Source organism: Microcaecilia unicolor, chromosome 3 (genome assembly GCF_901765095.1).
Source record: "Microcaecilia unicolor chromosome 3, aMicUni1.1, whole genome shotgun sequence".
NCBI lineage: Eukaryota > Metazoa > Chordata > Amphibia > Gymnophiona > Siphonopidae > Microcaecilia > Microcaecilia unicolor.
In genome coordinates this window covers 211,243,073-211,265,854 of record NC_044033.1, presented here as the reverse complement: position 1 = coordinate 211,265,854, position 22,782 = coordinate 211,243,073, and the positions used below count along the sequence as shown (strand labels likewise).

General features: G+C 42.6%; 1 protein-coding gene across 1 annotated transcript in view; it reads left to right on the top strand.

Annotated features, from left to right (window-relative positions):
• The first annotated feature begins 858 nt into the window (after positions 1-858).
• The window catches only part of DHX16 (DEAH-box helicase 16), a 72,980-nt gene continuing 51,056 nt past the window's right edge, over positions 859-22,782 (top strand). The window contains exons 1-4 of the mRNA XM_030197384.1: positions 859-1,206; positions 18,895-19,127; positions 20,607-20,769; positions 21,892-21,948. Of these exons, the coding sequence (XP_030053244.1) occupies positions 1,009-1,206; positions 18,895-19,127; positions 20,607-20,769; positions 21,892-21,948 (651 nt within the window). The 5' untranslated portion in view covers positions 859-1,008. The remainder of the gene's footprint in view (positions 1,207-18,894; positions 19,128-20,606; positions 20,770-21,891; positions 21,949-22,782) is intronic.

Below are 22,782 nucleotides of genomic sequence, written 5' to 3'. Positions count from 1 at the left end.
ATTTTGGTTTCATAAATGAGGCTGCTAACTGGATCCCAGACATGCAGGACAGAGTTGTTCCAGTCCTGGGTTTACCAAGTTGCATGTAGGAACTTGTAGTTCAGATTTCCCTAAGAAAAGCCTTATTTGGTTCTTTAAACATGTCTTCTCCCTTTACTATCAATTATTGATTTAAATATTGTGAGCACTACGTTTGAGGATAGTTCCATTTAATATAACTGTATATGCTATTTCCCTAGGGGTTATCACCATTGGAGCCGGCTTTGTAGGTGCTTGAGCACCCCCAACAGTGAGATAATTCCTTGTATTTACCAGGGAGGGGTTATTTCCAACTGGGCTTAGCATACCCAATAATTCTAAAAAGTTTGCTCCCACGGTTATCACTTTTTTTGAACAGCGTTCCAACATGAACAAAGTAAAGACCCGGTTAGTGATATAACAATGCAGTTGCACTTTACAATTGCTACTTTATTTCTACAGCTATTTAGCATTTCTCTAACACTACCAGGCCTACCCAACTTTGTACACAAACATGCATTAGACAGCAGGCATCCGCATACAATAAAGCATAATTAGAACAGTGCGCGCGCGCGCACACACCCCCCCTTCCTCCCTCCCTGGACACATATGATGAATTTTCTCAATATTGGGGGTGCTCAAACACCTACAGAGCCGGCTCCTATGCACTAAATGAACATCGTTTCCCCGTCAGAGTTACAAATCCTTCCGTCCAACTGGGGGGGGGGGGGGGGGGGGGGAGCTTCTCTAGACCAATACCGGGATAGAATTAGGACCACGCAGTATCCCGCTTTGACTCCTCCCCTCAGAAACAGACGCCTATCAGGAGGAAGCTGGAACCTTAACGCCGGAAGCACGTCAAAAAATGAGGGGTGAGGCTGTTGCGTCACGTGAAGGAGGAACTACTACAGCAGTGCCAACCAGGTAACTCCTCCTAGCCCGCGATCAGAGCGGGTGGCCGAAGGTCGTTATTTCTCGTACTTCGTAGCTATGGAGACAGTGGAGAGCTGGGTGCAGGACCAGCTACATGCGCTGCTTGGGCTCAGCGAGCGGCACGTGGCACAATTCTTGGTGGGCACCGCGCGCCGTAGTGCGAGTCCCGAGGAGCTGCTCCGTCGCCTGCGTGACACGGGCGCCCTGGAAGTAGATGCACGTCTGGAGGCCTTCGCTGGACAGCTCTGGAGCAAGGTGAGGAGGAGCTCGAGCCGTATGGTGCTCGCCGGGATATGTAGTCCTTCATTCATATGTCCCAGCCTGGTACCTGGATTGAGATGGAGACGGCGTGAGGCTATCTGGCCCATTATGTGGGCTGAAGCTTGCCGCCATATTGAGTGACCCAGAACATTTGCAGATGCTGTGGAAAACCAGTAGCAAACCTGTGAGGTTTATATTGCTTTATTTAAATCTCCTTGGATTTGCACATTCCGTTAGAAGAGGAGTTTAGGGCATTTTCGACTGCCGGGGGGGGGGGGGGGGGTGGGGGAAGGAGTGGAACTGGCTTCAATTTTTTGAGGTCATGCTGTCTCCTGTCTTATTCCTTGACTTGGACAGTAAAGGAATAAAGGGATCCTATTCGTGTCAGTTGAGGTTGAAGAAAACAGTAGGGATGACGTCAAAAAGTTAAAGCAACTTGGCCTTTGTTTCCTCTTACCCGCGCAGCCGTCATCTAGTGCACTCAAAACAAATCAAGCAAACCAGTAAGCTGCTGCATCATTGTTCTTTATGGTAGCATTTTTATTTAATCTCGCTTATATTTTCAAACATAAACACAGATTTAAAAAAGTATTGGTTTCATTGGTTAGAGTACTAGTATATTTTACATTTTAAGTCATTGTGTCATTTGGAGGGGCTGGCTGTAGAGACTCCCAGTTTTCGTGCGGAGATGTTTTCATCTAGTAAAGGGCCACCAAAACAGACATCATGTTATGAGAACCAGGTATTTAACAATCAGACTTACTATTTATAAGTACAATTAAAAAAAAAAGTTGAAACTGGGAGCATTTAACATCTTTTTTTTTCCTGTACCTATATCAAAAGAAAAAGATGGCATGTGGAAGTTTGCTCCTTTTTGTTTTGTGGAATGCAGTGGTATATTATAAAAATGCACTTGATGTTTTTTTTTTTTTTTTTTTTTAATTTCACAGATATGTATTGAATAATGAGGTAGGGGTTTCCTTCATGCAGAGGTTCTGTCCAGAGACAAGTGTAAATGTGCCAGCATTGTCCAGTTCAGCACACTATTAGCCGCCAAGTTCATACAAAGCTAATTATGCTCAATGGAAAATAAATCATATTGGCTCAGGCTGTTACCACTGAATATTCCATCATTGTTTCATTATTGCTATCAAGTATTTCATATTAAGGGCATTTGCTGTAAACTTTGTTTTAATTTGTTTATCCAGTCCTTACATGGATATAGTTTTACTTTTTAAATCCAAAGGTGAATCCTAAGGGTGGTTGAACAATTAGGTATAAATTATGTTGTTGTTATTTTACTTTACTTGTTTTGGACTATTTTGGGCCCTGTTGATCTGTATGTCATCTGTCTGGAATTTTGGAAGATGGAAATGAGGAAATAAAAAATAAGTTTTGGATGTACTCTAGAAGTTGTTGTTTACTTTTGCAGTGTGTTGGATGCCTGTTCTGGTTTGTTCATGTGATAATCTTTGAATAACTGTGTATACTTATGGCTATGATTTCTGAACATGCAGCATCATTAAGGGACGGACTTCTAAATGCCCAGTTGGGTATATATGCTAATCTCATCTTTGTTAAATGCTTCATACGTATCCATCTGTTTGCTCCCATGATATAACTGAATTCGATTATTCTGTCTCACTGTATTTTCAAATGTAAACCACGTTGAACCCGGGTTTGCTTGGGGTAATGTGGGATGTAAATTTTTAAAAAGAAAAATCCTTTATCCTTCACCTTTTAAAACACTACCTACCCGCTGGAAAGTGATGGCACAAGTTTGGTTCAGTGAAGACTAACTCAAAATAACCTGTTTCCTAGCTGTGCCCTAGTATTACTATATTGAAAATACGACAATACCATGCCTCTGTGGTTATGTTCCACTAAAAAGTTAACAATTAGCTGGATTTCGTGAAAGGATTATATAAACTTTGGATGCATGACTAGGTACAAATACTACTACTACTAATGGCATTTATATAGCGCTAAGGTTTATTTGCCCCTTAATGAAGATAGTTGGTTACAATTTGTATAGCCCTACGAGATGCACGCAGCGCTGAACATTTGACATAGAACTACTACTACTACAAATCAATACATACACTTATTTATTCAATATCACAATTCCTCATGTAAAGCCAGAAAACAACCTTTTAGGGTGGATAATGTTCACAATGAGCTCCTTTTATTATCGACCAGATAGAAGAGATAAGAAAATTCAGTTTTGGAACAGTATAAGTCGTCACAAGAACAAAATATAAGAAAGCCAATGGTCGGCATTAGGGGCCTTTAGCCCATTTAATTTTGTTTAAACAAAAGAGATCTGCATGAAACAAAATATTTATCTTTATTTTGATTTATAAAACCACTTGTCCCTGAAACATGCCTAAAAACAGAATTTGCGTATCTAAAATGTAAACTTCTACAAAACAGATGCAGATGTGATTCGGTGTGCCCCAATGAAAGGAGAGTTTAATTTTACTTCTATTTCAGTATATTCCGTCTTTATAATACCGGGCTTTCCAAGGCAGATTACAACAACAGTTTATTTTTAATTTATTTCCCTGCAAGTGTCAAATTTCATACCGTAATGAGAAATTTTCCTTTTTTGATCCATCCCAATTGGAGTTATTTATAACATCTAGGAAGACAGATGGAGCAGTGGCCCCACCTGTTGTTAATGTTTGATATAAATGTTTAAGTGTCCAGAATTCGTCTGGCCTACAAGTTGTACTGTAATATTTCCTTAACTTTTTCACTTCAACGATGTTTGTAAATTTTTGAACTCCCCATAGTGGACTTGTATCGGACTGGAAGAAATATTGCTTAAAAAAAAATTATACTTTTCTTTAAAAAAAAAGTTTTTCTTTCTGTTTATCCGATTTTTCCTGTTGCAAGATATTATGCTTGTAAAATGTTAAAACTTAATAAATAAAAAATTTAAAAAAATTATTTATTAGGATTTATTTACTACCTTTTGGAAGGAATTCCCTCAAGGCGGTGTACAGTAAGATAGATCAAACATGAGCAATAGGCAATTACAGTAGTAAAAATCAAATAACAATACAAAGTATGGCATAGTATACTACTAGTATACTACTTACAATGCCAACACAATATGTAATAGAACATTTTAATTGATAGTGAAGGGTTTTAGCAAAGATGGAGCATATAGATAGTAAGAGGAGTTAGAAAATAAGGTGACATTTTAAAGAAAGTTGCACGTGAGGTCAGAGAGATGGTTAAATGTTCTCTGAGTTAGGGTAGGAGTGGATAAACATGTCCCGCTGCAGTATCTTGTGTGTGTGAGACTAAGAAGTTAGTTACTTCTTCCATTAAAGGCCTGGTTGAAGAGCCAAGCTTTCACCTGCTTCCTGAAGTAGAGATAGTCTTGTGTTAAACGGAGCCTTTCAGGCAGTGCATTCCAGAGTGTGGGGGCTACTCCAGAGAAGGCTCGCTTGCGGTTATCATATTGTGTAATGTCTTTTGGAGAGGATGTGTGTGGTTAGTGATAGTCCTTGAGAGGACCTTAGTGTCCTTGACGGTGTGTGGAGGATCATCCTATTCTTCAGGTACTCAGGGCCATTTCCTTTAAGGGCCTTGAAGATCAGATATAGAGTTTTAAATTTAGCCCTGTATTGTACTGGTAGACAGTGAAGTTTTTGCAAAAATGGTGTGATGTGGTCATGTCGCTTGCACTCTTCTATGAGTCTTGCTGCAGCATTCTGAATCAATTGGAGCTGGTGCAGGCCCTTTGTAGTCTAAACGTTGTATAGTGCATTGCAGTAATCCAGTCTTGATGTTATCATGGCAATCACAACTAGCGTGGAGGAGTGGCCTAGTGGTTAGGGTGGTGGACTTTGGTCCTGGGGAACTGAGGAACTGAGTGATTCCCACTTCAGGCACAGGCAGCTCCTTGTGACTCTGGGCAAGTCACTTAACCCTCCACTGCCCCATGTAAGCCACATTGAGCCTGCCATGAGTGGGAAAGCGCGGGGTACAAATGTAACAAAAAAAACGTAAGATTTACCTTCTCGATGTAAGGAGAGAGGCAGCGTAGCTGTCACAAATAGTAGAAGCAGCTCTTGAAAGTTGCTTGGATTTGTGAAGTCACAGTAAGTGTTAAGTCTAACTGTATTCCAAGGTTCCTGACTTGTGATTTGAGGGGTAGTTTGTACTTCCCAAAAGAGATTTTCATGTCAGATATATATCCACTTGTGTTAGGGACCCAGAGATGCTTGGTTTTACTTGGGTTCAGTCAAAGTTGTGTTTAGCCCATGCTTGAATTTGAGGTTAGACAGGTAATCAGTTTATTCAAAGCTGTAGGTAAGTCAGGTTCAATGGGTATGAGCAGCTGCACATCATCCACGTAGATGTAGAACTGAGTGTCCATTGACCAAATCAGCTCAGCTAGTGGCTTGTGGTAGATATTGAACAGAATAGGTGACAGTATCGATCCTTTATTTATTTATTAGGATTTATTTACTGCCTTTTTGAAGTAATTCACTCAAGGCAGTGTACAGTAAGACTAGATCAAACATGAGCAATAGGCAATTAACCTCTGTATTTTTCTACACTGTACACATTGATTTGATTTGCTTACTTTATTTCTTGTCTATTAGATTGTAAGCTCTTTGAGCAGGGACTGTCTTTCTTTTATGTTTGTGCAGTGCTGCGTGCGCCTTGTAGCGCTATAGCAATGCTAAATAGTAGTAGTAGTAGGATATCCTGTTTCACCCAAAGTAGTCCAAAGTTCAGTATAGTAAACAGCCTACTGTTGCCCCCACAACAGAACCAGCCTGCCCAGTCTAAACTGAACTGCACTGATTTTGCTGCATACTTTGCCAACAAAATTAAAAGATCCACTAGGATTTACAGGCAATCCCACCCAGTCTCCAATCAGTTAACCAGGAGTACACAAACTCACCCCCTCATGACAGAGACAGATAGGACACGTTTAACCCAACGACAGAGGAGAGCCTTGACAAAATCCTAAGAGACCTTTGACCAGTTTAACTACCTGCTCCCTTGACCCCTGCCCATCAAAGATTGTGAAGCAGGCAAACATGGGCTAGAGGGCGCCACAAAAATTGTGAACGCCTCTCTTTCTAATGGGCAACTACCAACAGCATTAAAAAGGGCAGTGGTTCACCCTTTTGCTAAAGAAAAGCAACCTTGACCAGGACAAACTTGAAAGTTATCGGCCAGTATCCAACATCCTGCTTCTAGGGAAACTCAGAGAACAAACAGTCTGTGTTCTACCAGCTATAATAATTTTTTAAGCTGTTTTAGTTGTATTCTATTTTTATTTCATGATATGTCTAGATATGGGAAGCTTTTAAATAAATTAAAAAGCTGTAAAAAAATCTTTTGTCCTTCACCTTTTAAGGCACTGCTTATCCAACTGGAACAGCTTTAGACTTGTTACACATGGACCAGGTATAGGCAGTCCCTTATTTCTAATTATCTTTTGCCATTGTTTTCAATAGCATTTGCTGTTGTTTTGGGTGTACTGAAACGACATCAAGCTCTGCCTGTTGCCGACAATCTCCGCCTGCTGGCTTCAGCCCATATAATGGACTAGATGGCAACACCCCATCTCCTGTTTTCTTTAACCTCCTTAGTGTCAGTCAAGGAGGTAGGATGGAATCAGGAGTCAATATGTCAAAAATTTGAAGCCAATTAGGTTAGCCTCTGTTTCCCCTTCCCCCACATAGCCATCATCCCAGTACACTCAAAACAAAGCAAACAAAACCTATGAGCTGCTGCATCCATGTGTTCTTTATTGTTGCTAGCATTTTTCCAAGTTATTCAAATTTGCTACCCCGCCCTATGGTTACGTAAAAAATGTGATAAAAAGGGAAATTAACATATTCAAGACGAGATACAAGAGGGAAGGAAGGGTAGAACTACAATTTTGATAGTATAGTGGGTGGAGTAAAACAGGACCAGATTTCTATACCATCCAGGGAACCTAGAGCTGCAACTCTTAATGGAGAGGTAATTTATTGATAGGCCTTGGCAAAAAGATCAGTTTTAAATTCTGTTACTGATGATTGTAATCGCAGCGAGCTGAGAAGAGCATTCCATAGTCGAGGGCCTTGCACTCAGAGTGTAGCTTCTCTGATTTGTTCATGGACAATTATGCGGTAGCTAGGGACGATGAGTTGGTTTTGTTGAGCAGATCTAAAGGTTCTGCTTGGACAGTATGGAATGAAGTCAAGAGAGGAAAAGAGGTTCATTTGAAGACAGTCTTAACCAAGCAATAATATTTTATAGGTAATCCAATGAGTTGGAGGTAGCCATTGTGCATCCTTTAGAGAAGATGTGACATGATCATATTTCCTAATCTTTGCTATGAGTCTAATATCCGTGTTTTGGATAATTTGTAGTCAGCGTAGGTCTTTGAGTCTGATTCTACGATAAAGAGAATTACAATAATCAAGTTGTGTTAGGACTAGTGATCTCACTTATATTTTCAAATGTGCTGGCTTGTGCAGCATACAGATGTACACAGAAGTATAATAATGGAATAACTTTTCATAGGTAGTAGTCATTTGTTATAAATCGTAATCAGTGTGTCATTTGGAGGGGCTGGTTCTAGGGACACCCTAGCATGTGTTATATTTGTGCAGAGATTTTTTTTTCTCCTGGTAAAGGGCCATTAAAACATATATCATGTTATTAGAATTGGGTTCTCAACATTTACTTATGACATTTATATCCCACATCAAACGTGAATTACGTTGAAACCTGGGAGCATTTAAAATCTTTTTTTTTTTCCTGTGCCTAGATCAAAAGAAAAAGATGGCATATGGGAATTTGCTCCTTTTGTTTTGTGGAATGCAGTAGTATATTATAAAAATGCACTTGATATTTTATTACTGCTGTATAAAAGACAGATATTTGAATAATGAGGACAGAGCTACCTTCATGCAGTAGTCCAAAGTCAGTCTAAATGTACCAATATTGTCCAGTTCAGCACACTATTAGCCACCAAGTTCATACAAAGTTAATTATGTTCAGTGGAAAATAAATCTGTTGGCTCAGGCTGCCTGCTACGTGCCCCGAGCCCATACGCCAGGCCCCCCTCCCTGCCCATCTTCAAATCACTGCTTAAAGCCCACCTCTTCAATGTCGCCTTCGGCACCTAACCACTTCACCTCTACCCAGGAAATCTAGACTGCCCCAACTTGACATTTCGTTCTTTAGATTGTAAGCTCCTTTGAGCAGGGACCATCCTTCTTTGTTTAATTTGTACAGCGCTACGTAACCCTAGTAGCGCTCTAGAAATGTTAAGTAGTAGTAGTAGTATTTCATCATTGTTTCATTATTGCTACCAAGTATTATATATTAAGAGTATTTGCTTTAAACTTTGTTTTAATTCTTTTATCCAAACCTTACATGCACATGGTTTAATTTTTTTAAGCCCAAAGGTGAATCCTAAGGGTGGTGGAACAATTTAGTTATAAACTGTGTTGTTTCTGACTACTTGTTTTGGACTGCTTTGGGTCCTGCTGATATGTTCATCTGCTGTCTGAAATTTTGGAAGATGGAATTGAGAAAATAAAAATTTAAGTTTTGGATGTACTCTGTAGAAATTGTTGTTTACTTTTGCAGTGTGTATGGATGCCTGCGGGGTCAGTGCTAAACATGATGGGGCCCAGGGCAGATGCTAGGGAGGGGGGCCCCAAAGCCTGCTTGCAGATAATTCTTCTATCAACTTTAGACAGGTTCAGGTCCCCCAGTAACATGGGGACCCAGGGCAATTGCCCTTTTTGCCCACCCCTAATGTCAGTCCTGTTATTCTGTTGTATGCATTTGATAATGTTTGAATAGCTGTCTGTATTATGGCTATGATTTCTGAACATGCGGCATCATTAAAGGACAGACTTTTAAATGTCCAGTTGGTTATAGGTGCTAATCTCAGCTTTGTTAAATGTTTCAGACATATCCATCTATTTGCTCCCATGATATTACTGAATTCTATTATTCTGTCTCACTGTATTTTCAAATGTAAGCCACATTAAACCCGACTTTGCTTGGGATTTAAAAAAAAAAAAAAATCCTTTATCTTCCACCTTTTAAGACACTGCCTACCTGTTGGATAGTGATGGCACAAGGAAAGCAAGTTTGGTCCAGTGAAGACTAACTCAAAATAACCAGTTCCTTAGCTGGACTCTAGTATTACCATATTGAAAATGCAACCATACCATGCCTCTGTGGTTATGTTCCACTAAAGTTAAAGAATTAGCTGGATTTCTTGAAAAGATTATATAAACTTTGGATGCATGACTAGGGACACAAACATACACTTATTTATTCAATATCACAATTCCTCACGTACAGCCACAAAACAACCTTTTAGGGTGGATAGTGTTCACAATTAGCTCCTTTTATTATCGACCAGATAGAGATTAGACTTTTCAGTTTTGGCACAGTAATAACCATATTTTCAAAGCACTTAGCCTTCCAAAGTTCCATAAGTTTCTATGGAACTTTGGAAGGCTAAGTGCTTTGAAAATATGCCCGTAAGTCATCACAAGAACAAAATATAATAAAACCAATGGATTGCATTAGGGACTTTTAGTCCATTTAGTTCTGTTTAAACAAAAGAGATCTGCATGAAACAAAATATTTATTTTTATTTTGACTTATAAAACTACTTGCCCCGAAATATGTTCAACATGTACCTAAAATGTAAACCTTTACAAAAGAGATGAAGTGAAGATGTGATTCCATCTGCCCCGGTGAAAGGAGGGTTTAATTTTACTTCCATTTAATCTCAATATATTTCATCTTTACAGTACTAGGCTTCCTAAGACAGATTACAACAGTTAAGATGAACCCACCGGGAAACAGGATATCCTCATTGAAATTTGGCCATGTATTACTGTATTGTATGGAACAGTGTAGAAAAATGAGCGCAATATGCAGAGTTTAACTGCTGTTTCTACCAGCTATAATAATTTTTTAATCTGTTTTACTGATATTCAATTTGTATTTCATGATATTTATATCTATATATGGGAAGCTTTCAAATAAATTTAAAAAGCTATCAAATAAGTAAACAAAAAAAATAGTTTGTCCTCCACTTTTTAAGACACTGCCTATTCCAACTGGAACAGGTTTAGACTTTTTACATATGGACCAGGCTTAGGCAGTCTGTTATTTCTAATAATTTTTTGCTATTGGTTTTGATGTACTGAAATGGTGGCAAGCTCCACTTACTGGCTTCAGCCCATATAATGGACTAGATGGGCTCCCCTTTTCTCCTTTTTTTCATCCAACCTCCTTGGTGTCGGTCATACTCAGGAATTCTGAGATTGGCTGGTTGAGAGTCACATGGGCGAGTGGAATGTACCACGTGGCTCACAGGTAGGAGTCGTTGGATTGGTCAGTTCTTTATAGGTCACACATACGAAAGGAACCTCAGATAATCCTGTGATGTTCATTGGCTACCTGATTGGGCAGTGTTGGGTTACACAAAGTCTTTACGCTCTCAGGATCACAAGACATTTGATTGGTCATTTTTGGGCCCACCTAGAAAGGGGAACTTACAGATCCTCGGTGAGTTCTGTGATTGGTTCCTCCTGGGCATGTGGAATCTGAAATGACAAGATAACCTTCCATATGAAAATTAAGGTTGCCAAGTGGATCCAGATTTGCCTGACTGGGTTGGTCTGACTGGCTGTGCAGAGGTCCTCGGAGGCTTGATGCTTGGAGGACACCCACACTAGCAATTCTAGATTATTACAGTGCCTTGAATTTAGGCGTGGGAAAGCTGAAGTGCTAGAGGGAGATGAGGAAGGATCTTTTCTGCTTTTCAGGAGAGGAATGGCCAGCAGGAAAAAAAAAAGAGGTGATAGTGCCTTTGTGTAAGACTCTGGTGAGACCTCATTTAGAATATTGTGTACAGTTCTAGAGACCCCACCTTCAAAAAGATATAAACAGGATGGAGTCAGTCCAGAGGGTGGCAGCTAAAATGGTCAGTGGTCTTTATTATAAAGCATATGGGGACAGACTGAAGGCAGGAGAGGGGAGATATGATAGAGATTTAAATACCTATGTGCCATAAATGCACAGGAGGCAAGTCTCAGTTAAAAGGAAGCTCTGGAACGAGGGGGCATAGGATGAAGGTGGAAGGGGATAGACTCATAAATAACCTGAGGAAATACTTCTTCACGGAAAGGGTGATGAATTTGTGGATTGGCCTCCCAGTGGAGGAGATGAAAACAGTTTCTGAATTCAAGAGGGCCTGGGCAGGTTCGTAGGATCTCTAAGGGAGTGATGGGGAGAGTAGATGGGCAAACATTTCAAAAAATGTCAGGTAACTTAACCTAAGGCAGTTCTATGAATTACGCCTGCATGTGTATGTACTCAGTAAGCTAGTGTGTGAGCTCCGTTGTATAAAGTTCGCCAAAATGCAAGCACACTAAACGTGAATTCTATAAGGACGTCTGGGTGCCCAGATTCTAAGTTGGCATTTACACACACCCACTTATGCCATGTCAGTAGGTGTGAATGACAGTATTCTGTACCTTATGCGTGTAAATGTTTCACACGTCCACACTGCGCTCAAGCACTTTCCCTCTGCGTGCACTCTCTGAGAACGTGTATAGCAGTTGCGTGTAAAGGTTTAATTCTATAATCTCAGCACGCAAATGGTGCTTATGTTTAGACGCTAAGATTACAGCTTTAGGGGGATAGTGTGAAACTACAAGGCTGCCACTTACAGAATACTGTAAAGTTACGTGTGACACGTGCAGCACGTCGCCTACTTATTTATGTCACTAGGCACGCCTGTGCTAGCATTCTATTAAGAGAATTGTGTCTCCAAGATTCCATTATCATAAGACATAAGCATCGCCATGCTGGGACAGACCAAGGGTCCATCGAGCCCAGCAACCTGTCTCCGACAGCGGCCAAAAGAACAAGCATTTTGTCCCGCCCATCCCAGAAATAGTGGATTATTCCTACGTCCATTCAATAACATTCTGTGTCATTTTCCTCCAGGAAGCCGTCTAACCTTTTTGTAAACTCCACTAAGCCAACTGCCCCAACCACCTTATCCAGCAACAAATTCCAGAGTCTAACCATGCGTTGAGTGAAGAAAAACTTCCTCCGATTAGTTTTAAATTTACTACACTGCAGCTTCATCGCATGCCCCCATGTCCTAGTATTTTTGGAAAGCGTAAACAGATGCGCCACATAAACCTGTTCCATTCCACTCATCTTATAGACCTCTATGATATCTCCCCTCAGCCGCCTTTTCTCCAAGCTGAAGAGCCCCAGCCTCTTCAGCCTTTCCTCATAGGGAAGTCATCCCATCCCCTGAATCATCTTTGTTGCACTTCTCTGTCGTTTCCTGCCTGGCAATGGGGCGCCTAACAGGAGACACCTACTGTTCCCTCTAAGCTGTGCGGGAGTCCTCCAACTGGATTGCTGGCAGTGGAGTGGGGGGCAGTGCTTCTCAATGGTCAGACAGGTTTCCTGGAGTCCTTCAGCGCTTGCCCAAGGAGGTTTTATGGGTAAGGAAACAAGAAGGCAAATCGGTCTACAATATCCACAATGGAATAGAAGAAAACAGCCTCCACCAATGCAAGAAGATACACATTGACTTGCGTTGGTGGAGTTTTTAGGTTTGCACCAACTGGTTTTCAATGGCCCTAATGCAGTCTATATTCTTGCCGAAACTTGGCCATGTCTGGCATCTGATTGTGAACCCTGGGAGCATCAGTACAATTCATTAAAGACTGTTATCTTCAACAAAGTCTGCTTTTCTTTTGTTCCAAGGAGGTTTTATGACAGGAGATGCCATGACGCCAAAAAGTTGAAGCCATCTCCCCCGTGCAGCTGCCTTATTGTGTGACCCCAATCATTTGGAGATGCTATTGAAAGCAATAGCAACTTGTGAGGTTTATGACTGCCAACGTGTTTGTGTGTGTGTTTGTTTTTGTTTTTTAATTTGACAGCTTTTTAAAATTTATTTGAAAGCTTCAAAGATTTCTGTTTTGTTTTTTTTTTTAACTTCAGTGGGGGGGGGGGGGGGGGGTGTCCCACAAGTAGACCCCAAGGCTCAGGCAGAGCCGGGGCCTTTCTTAAAGCTGCCCCCTACAAAAAGCGAGTCTCCTGCCACTCCAAAAACAAGACTGCCATTCCGGAGTGCCTGCAGACTGCAGCTCACACCCCAGGACCCCCCCCCCCCCCCCCCCCCCCCCAGAGGTTTAAAAAAAAACTTCATTACATATTGGAAGCTTTCAAATAAAAAAAAAAAAACCCCACACACAGGCATTCATAAACCTCACAAGATTGTTTACAGTAGTGTCTGCAAATGTTTGGGGGTCACTCAAAATGGTGGCAAGCTCCGCCCCCTGGCTGCAGCCCACAGAATGGGCCAGATAAGCTCATACCGTCTTCTTTCATAAAACCAAGAAGGTTAGATTGAGAACAGGAGACGGTACGAGGCTATCTGGCCCATTATATGTGTTGAAGTCAGTAGGCCGAGTCACTGGTTCACCCACAACAATAGCAAACGCTATTGAAAGCAATAGTAAAAGATTATTAGAAATAATAGATTCCATCTGTAAAAAGTCAAAAGCTGTTCCAGTTGGATAGGCAATGCCTTAAAAGGTGGAGGACAAAAGATTTTTTTTTTAAACTTATTTGACAGCTTTTTAATTTTATTTGAAAGCTTCCCATATGTAGAAACAAATATCAGGAAATAAAAACTGAATACCCTGTATCACTAAAACAGCTTCACAAATTATTAGGCACCTTTATTTTCTAACGCCTCTTACTCTCTTACCTATTTATGTGTTCAATCTTTGCTTTACCCTTCATTATCAATTAAAATGTTCTCGTACGTATTGTGTTGACACTGTAAGTAGTCTACTATGCCATACTTTGTATTGTTATTTGAATATTTTTACTGCTATAATTGCCTATTGCTCATGTTTGATCTATACTGTACACTGCCTTGAGTGAACTCCTTCAAAAGGGCGGTAAATAAATCCTAATAAATAGTAAAGACTGTATTTTGTGCTCATTTTTCTACACTGTTCTATACAATACAGTATCACATGGCCAAATTTCAGTGAGGATATCCTGTTTCCTGATGGGTTCATCTTAACTGTTGTTGTAATCTACCTTTGAAGCCTGGTGTTATAAAGATTGCACGTAAAATTAAACTCTCCTTTCATTGGGGCACATGGAATCACATCTTCACCTCATCTCTTTTATACAAAGGGATTATTTTGTTTTGAGCATGTTTCAGGGACTAGTGGTTTTCATAACTCAAAATAATAAAAATAAATATTTCTTTCATGCAGATTTCTCATTTGTTTAAACATAACTAAATGGGATATAAGCCCCTAATGCAGTCCATTGGTTTTCTTACATTTTGTCCTTGTGATGACTTATACTGTGCCAAAACTAGAAATACAGAGAGATAGAATAATGGAATTCAGTAACATCCAAAATTATTTATGTTTCAATCATTTTTATTCAGAACATAAGAAGAAAAGTTAACATCATGTATGAACGTCTGATATTTTCCCCCCATGTGGCTAAACTAACACATAATACTTCTAACCCAACAAATAGGACTTAACCTTCCCTCCCATTCTCTTCCCCTCCCCCCCCCCCCCCTTTGTTTCCATTGCTGTGGCATCAAATGAACATAATAACGCAGGGTACTAGGCAATATCTAGAAGTTTAACAGTCTACTCCTGGCAATTGGAGTCAGAGTATTCCAAAAGGGAGTCCAGGTGAGTTGGAAACACACTCCAGTCTTCGTTTTAAAGTCTGTAATCCCCATCCTCTCTACCCGCAGTAACGTTATCGTACGCACACGTCACTGTGATACTGTAGGGTAGTTGTATGTAAGCCATTCTGAGAGTATTGCTTGTTTAGCCACTACAATAGCTTTGCGTACAAAAATGGTAAATCCTGATGGGACAGGATGGCCCAGGAGCAGCACCGAGTCATACTTCTAGCCCGCCTTCCACATCTCAGAAACATATTGTACTAGCTCCTTCCAAAATTGGACTATGCCCTTGCAGTACCAAAACGTGCCCAAGGGTGGCCCCCGGATCCCTGCATTTGAGGCATTCTCCCCAAGGCGAGAGTCCCATGTGAAAGGCTCTTCTGGGAGAAATGTAGAGTCGAAGAGCAAATTTGTATTGTAGCTCCCTCTCTATACAGCCTAACAACCTTCTAGCTATGGCCACCGCCTTGTCACACTGTTTCGTCGCTTTCAAATCCTCAGATACTATTACCCCAAGATCCCTCTCCCCATCCGTACCTATCAGACTCTCCCCGCCTAACACATATGTCTCCCGTGGATTTCTACTCCCTAAGTGCATCACTGGTGGAATGTGTTTGCTGTAAAACCTATCTTAGGCCTGCATTAAGCCTCTTTTCTACAAAGCTGATTGGGACAAGGGGAAGACAAGGATAGTAGGTAGAGATGTGCAAAAAAAACACAGTTCTAGGGTAGGAAAAGCCACAAATATAGCCAGCACAAATCTTATCTGAGTTTCTCCCAGCCAGAGACCAGCAACACAGCTCTCCACAGAAAACACACTTGTGCTTTTAAAATGGCTGCAGAAAAAAACCAGGTGAACTGAGATAGATGGGGTGGGGGAAGGAAGGAGCCTTAGTAAACGGCCCTAAATGTAACATGTCTGTTTTAGAGGCGCTCTACCAGGGGAAGAAAAAAATTCTGCACGAATACAACACGTGCTAGGGTGTCTCTATAACCAACCCCACCAAATGACACACTGATTTCAATTTTATAACAAACTAGTAAAAAAGGCCCGTTTCTGCCTGAAATGAAACGGGCGCTAGCGGGCACGGGACTCCCTTCTCCTCCCCTTACGCTACTATCCCTGGTGGTGTAGAGGTACCTGTTCGCTCGGGGCAGGAAAGAAAGAACCCCCCTTTCCTGCCCGGAGCGCTGCTGCTAGCTGCCCTGCTGCATCCTGTGCGAGTCTGGCTGTCGGCGTTTCAAAATGGCCGCCGAGAGTTGAAGCAGCCTCGCGAGACTTCAACTCTCGGCGGCCATTTTGAAACGCCGAGATGCAGGCAGGATGCAGCAGGGCAGCTAGCAGCAGCGCTCCGGGCAGGAAAGGGGGGGCTCTTTCTTTCCTGCCCCGAGCGAACAGGTACCTCTACACCACCAGGGATAGTAGCGTAAGGGGAGGGGAGGTGACAGGGAGGGAAGGTGATGGGGGGAAGAGGGGGCAACCGGGGGTGGGGCAGTAGCGTGGGCGGGGTGATGGCGCGAAGGGTGGGGTGATGGGCACGTCCTCGGCGGCTTGCTTTTGTTAGGCTGTGTGCAGCGATTCGTTGGAAGGGGAGGAGCACGCGAGGCAGGGCATGGAGACATGGTGAGTGTTCTGGCTTCACCACCATGAACTTATTGTCTGAGTGGCTGCAGTGACGTCAGTGTCTTCAGAACGTTGAGAGTGTGTTTTATTATAGTAGAAGATGACTACCTGTGAAAAGTTATTTCATTATACTTCCTCTGTGTACATCCGTATGCCGCACAAGCCAGCATGTTTGAAAATATAAGTGAGATTAAATAAAAATGCTACCAACAATAATGAACGAAAACGTGGATGCAGCAGTTCAAAAGTTTGCTTGTTTTGTTTTGAGTGTATGCGGAATGATGGCTAGGAAACAAGAGATCAACCTAAGTGGCTTCAACTTTTGATGTTGTGCCGTCTCTTGTTAATCAAACTTTTTGAGCTTGCCTATCCCTCACTATTGAAAATGTGATAGTGAAACAGCACCCCCCACTGGTAGCACTGTAGTTGGAGGACTCCCGCCCAGCTTAGAGGGGAACAGTGGAGGTGCTTCTTATAGAAATGCCACCTTAGTGTGAACAGAATAATTGGGCAGCCCATCATTTTCTCTGTTAAATTAATCTAATGCTATTTCTAAATCTATTAAGCACTTTCTAGACCGCCTTTTGCAACAAGTAACAAAACAGTTTATGATAAAATGTGATAAAAAAATAAAGAAAACGTCACGAGCTGAAAAATGAAAACAGAAGCGAGATGATTGAAAATGAACAAGCAGCGTGATGACAAATGAATAGAAGTAGCAACCTGACCTGCCATAGTTCTCAAAACTCAGGAGCACTAATGCTGCCGAAAGCCTCACCGAGAGGAAAAATGTTTTTACAGCCCACCTTAAGCTTCTTATGAGGGCTCAGCTCAAAGAAGCAGAGGCATAACGCCTAATTCCTTAGGGAGATAACTTCTGCTGTTCAGCCAGTACATATGGTGACATGGTTGGGCTGGGGGGTGTAGGATAGGGAAGGGGGAGTGGAGTATATGTGCTTAATGTGCCTATAGTGTAGAGGGGGCTATAAGAACCCAAGCCCCTTCTTCTTCTTTGTCTCCTGTTTGATGGAATTCTTAGCCCACACATTGATGTCTTGACTCCTGAGGTTTACTTATATTTTGCACTTGGTATCTGGCATCTTGGGGGTTGGGGAATGGGAAGTGTTTGGGATTTTAGGGTGGTGAACGGTCGGGGATTGGAAAGGATGTGTGTTTCGGAGGGGGGGGGAGCCTTTGATGGTTTATTGTTACATACAGTTATTGGTTTGTTTGTATAACGATACATATCAACAGTGTTTTTTTTTCTCTTGTATTTTTGGTACTTCAATAAAAAGATTTCAATAGAAGTATATTACCGTTACCATAACACTTGCCCAGAACGAGACCCCCTCTCATGCTGTCTTCCCCACACACCAGCGTGGACGCAGCTCCACCAGAGTCTCCAATGGCAGCTCCCGCCTTCTTCCTGCCTCACCACATGCCCAAGTGGGGCTCCTATTGGCCGACGTGGGGCAGAAGAGACAAGGCCATTGGTGGGAAGGGATGGCAGTCAGCCAGGGCCGGCTCTTTGCCCCGCCTCCTTCCTGTCCTGCAGACAGTGGTGATTAAGAAGAAAAAAAAAAGAAAGGGAGGAGGCGGAGGGAAGACTGGATTCTTCAGCACTGATTGGAGCAGGCCACAGTTTCTCTGTTGCCTGCAATTGGTTAGAGGGGATGTCAGTCGCGAGAGTGGGATGTGCTTGTGGGTATTTATAGCACCTGGGCTGCACCAGTTCTTCACGTGGACCTATGACTATGAACATAAGTGCAATTGTAAATGTGCACAAGCTAAAATGTAGATTAAAATCTCATTAAAAAAATACTGAACACCTGATAGATTTGCATGAGAGCCTTCTGTAACTCTTAACAGTGAAGGAACAGGTTGAGCAGAAGATTAGGAGGGCAGGGACTGTATTCTATTTATTTATTAGGATTTATTTACTGCCTTTTTGAAGGATTTCACTCAAGGATGTGTGCAGTAAGAATAAATCAGATATGAGCAATAGGTAATTACAGCAGTAAAAATATTCAAATAACAATGCAAAGTGTGGCTTAGTATACTACTTACAATGTCAACACCATATGTAATAGAACATTATAATTGACAGCAGTGTATAGGCAAAGATGGAACATATAGATAGGTAAAAGAAGTTAGAAAGTAAGGTGACTAATTTTAAGAAAGTTACACATGAAGTCAGAGAAATGTGGAACGAGTGTTGGTTTAAGTAGTAGAGGCCACTTAGTCGCGTGTTGTCATTTTCTGTAAAAGGGCTTCTTTGTTTGTTCTGCAGATCCCTCGGACACAGCCAGCAGAGCGCCCGTCCAGGGCTGCTGAAAGGGAAGCGCTGGCTATGCAGCAGAAGAACCACTCGTACACCCTGCTGGAAGACAGCGACGAGAGCGTCGAGGAAGATGCTAAGCTGCATAAGCACCAGGGTGGACGGCGAGCAGAAAAGAGGAAGAGGAAACACTTAAGGAAGAGAAAAGAAGCTTCATCATCGGACAGTGAGCTGGAAAAGCAAACGTAAGAACTTGCTGTGCTTATTCATGCAAGATCCATGCTTGCAGTGGAGTTTTCATCTGGAGGATGTTCTCATGCACATGCTGACAGATGCTTTCACTTGGCTGCTGCTACTGTCGGTGCACATAAATTCACAAAAGTTGCCATGAGACTTTTGCTGGTCCTTAAATGTAACTTTTAAGCAACAGTATTCTTAGGGGCCCTTGTACTAAGCCGTGCTAAAAAGTGGCCGGCACTGTTGTTGGCGCATGGCTTTCCCGCCACTTACAGCGTGGCAGTAAAGGTAGGGTTACCATATTGTCTCTCCCCAAAAAGAGGACACATGCCCTTTCCCATCTGTCACAAACCATCCTGCCCCTCATCACATACCAACCAACCCCCCCCCCCCCCCCCCCCCCCCCCGGTCACACACCCCTAAGGGTGTCCTGTCCTCCCCTCCCCTTACCTTACTGTACTGCCCTGGTGGTCTAGTGACCTTTTCGGGGCAGGAAAGAGCCCCTGCATACTGTCTACCTCCTTGCTGACGGTCCCGGCGCTGATACAAAATGGCTGCCGAGAAGTGAAGTTTCGCGAGGCCGCTTCAACTCTCGGCGGCCATTTTGGATTGGCGCCGGGAAAGGAGTCAGCAAGGAACTAGACAGTATGCAGGCGCTCCGGGCAGGAAAGAGGGGGCTCTTTCCTGCCCCAAAGAGGTCACTAGATCACCAGAGCAGTATAGTGAGGGGAGGGGAGGACACCACTAGGCCCGCCAGCCTGTCCGTTTGTCCGGAAATCCGGACAAACGGGCAGGCTGGCAAAACCCACCCAGTTGCCTGGCCATGTCCTCAAAAAGAGGACAAGTCCAGGTAAAACTGGACATATGGTAACCCTAGGTAAAGTGTCCTATCCGTATATTTTTCTGTAACGGTCACGTGCTAATTTCTCAGGAACCCTTACTGCCTCCTATTTTGTAGGCACTAAGGGTTCCCATGCTAATCGGGCAGCGTGCAGTAACGTGCCCGTGTTACTTGATTAGCGCAGGGTGTGCCTACTCTGTAGTCATTGATATGCTTCCCCTGCTAAAATGTGCTGATCACAATATGTCCCACTTCAGTGCTTTTTGGCATAGGTAAGTACGTGGTAGTGTTTGGTACGGCTTAGAAAAAGGTCTCTCCCCCCCAATGTGTTTTCTGCTCAGGGTTTTCCTTTTCCTGTAGAATTGGGTTTTTTTTTTTCCTTTTTCATTAGCTGTAGGAAATTTTAAACCCACAGGCAAAAGATGCAGGTATTTCAGAATTTTGCACATAACCAAGGTGCAAGCCTTGGTGTGATGTTTGAGGTTTTGTCTGATCCTGGCCCTCTTGAGCTGTGTAGCTAGTGCTGAGGCTTTAACTGGCTCTGTGTGAGGTTTATGTGAGTAGCAACATGCCAGAGCTGCTCATTGACAGTGAAGGGAAATGGACGTAAGACAAGTTCCCTCAGGCTTTGATCGTTCTTTTGTAGGAGCACCAAGGCGTCTTCGCCTCAGAACGATTCGGAGGATGAGTGGGAACAGGCGGAGTTGGAGAGGCTGAGGGATCTGGAGGAGCGAGATGCCTTCGCAGAGAGAGTGAAACAGAAGGACAAGGAGAGGACGCGGAACATCGTGGAGAGGTCGGACAGAAAGGTAATGAGGAGGAAGGGGGAAGCGGTGGCAGGAGCCTCTGTAATTCCAGATGGGACCCTGCCAGTGCTTTTGCTGTCCACTACAGCGGAAGGCTATCGAGTTCATCTTTGATTGCTTATCAGCTCTCCTAACCTTGGGTTTGACCCAAGTATGGCAGTTCTTATGTTCTTTTTATTATATATATGACAGGGAGTGGCCTAATGGTTAGTGCAGTGGGCTTTGGTCCTGGCAACCTGAACTAATTTTTTTCTCTAACATTTAAAAAAAATTTTTAAACAACGTGATCTTTGATTCTGACCTTTACATCTCGCTACGGCCTGTACAGCACGACTCACAAAGGCAATAACCATTCTACCAAGACCTTTTTTGATTCTTAGCGCCCCCAAAATGTCTAGTCAGGTCTCGGCACACATGAGGTAACATCCAGCTATGGTATTTCCCACTTCTTTGGCTGATTCATGCTTTAATCGACAGAGAAAGCAGTGATGAGCAAAATAAGTAAAAGAGGAAAAGAGCAGATAGTTTATAATAACAATATGAACATAAAATGGGCCATAGTAGGTCAAACCAAAGGGCCGTCAACTCCCCCCAACCACCAAATCCCTGTTTCCAACAGTGGTCAATCAGGTCACAAGTACCCAACAGGATCCCAGGGATAAGCAGCATCTTTCCCAAGTCTACTTGGGTAATGATTTATTGATCTTTTCTTCAGGAATTTTTTTAAACCCTTCTATGTGAACTCAACAACAAATTCCACAGCTTAATTGTGGATCGAGTGACAAATGACTTCTAATTAGTGCTACCTGTAAGCTTCACGGAGTATCCCCATAGGAGCCAGCTCTGTGGGTGCTGGGCAACCTCCATATTAGCCAGGGAGGGATAACTTGTGTTGTGTTTATTATCCCCGACCTTTTTGAAAAGTTGGCACCTATGAGTGTCCCCTAATCTTAATGCCACTTACCAGGGTAAATAACTGCTCTGTATTTACCTGCTCCACCAGAGAGATCTGCACTGTATAAAAGGTAAGGTGCTGCAGACTGTTACAGGCCCGACATCCCTCGCTTGCCAAGTTTCCTCACCTCTGTTCAGTTTCTGATGCTCACTGTTCTCTCTCGCTGACAGGCATATGAGGAAGCCCAGAAACGTCTAAAACTGGCCGAAGAGGATCGGAAAAAAATGGTACGTCTTTTCTCTTTGTCCACTGCTGTTTCCTTCTTTAATGTGAAGAGAAGTCTTCTCTCCCATGCTTTTCCCTTGCCTGCCATCACTGTGCTGCTTCCTAATGGTTTCTCTTGATGGTGGAGGTCTCCGTTTATGAACTTTAGGGGCAGTTCTACAACTTGGCGTCTTCCCTTAGGTGTGCTGATGCCGCCTGCTGAGCACCAAGATTCTGTTCTAATATAAACCAAAATTGGTGCAATTAAGGGGCCGTTTTAGTAAGGCGCAGTAGGCCTCACGCAGGCCTACCACATGGTAAAAGGGCACTACCTCAGGATGCGATGAGACATCCTGTGGTAGTTTGGCCATCAGTGCACGCTACTACCGCAGTAAAAATTAATTTATTTTTTTTGCTGAGGAAGACTGTTCTGGGGAGGAGGCAGAGAGTAGGCATAATCGGGTAGCACAGGCACATTACTGCTCACTACCTAATTACCACGGGAGCCCTTACCGCCTCCTAAATAGGTGGAAGTAATGGCCATACGAAAAATCGAATGTCTTGTTCTGTTTATTTGAATAGTTATCCTTTTTTTTTTGTTTTGTTAATGTATATAACTGTAGCTGTCTGGTGAAACTAATTTACTCTGCTTTTGTAAGTCCCAAGGGTTCGCCTTGCCGCCTTAATTTTGTAAACTGATTAGAACTATGTGGTACTAGCACAGCGGTTCTCAACCTTTCTTCTGCTGTGACACACCTGACAGACGATGTTCATGCTGGACACTTAAGTGCTCCTTTTTTACCAAGCCTCGATAGTGATTCCCGGCGTGACAAATGCAACGAAGCCCATTCAGTTCC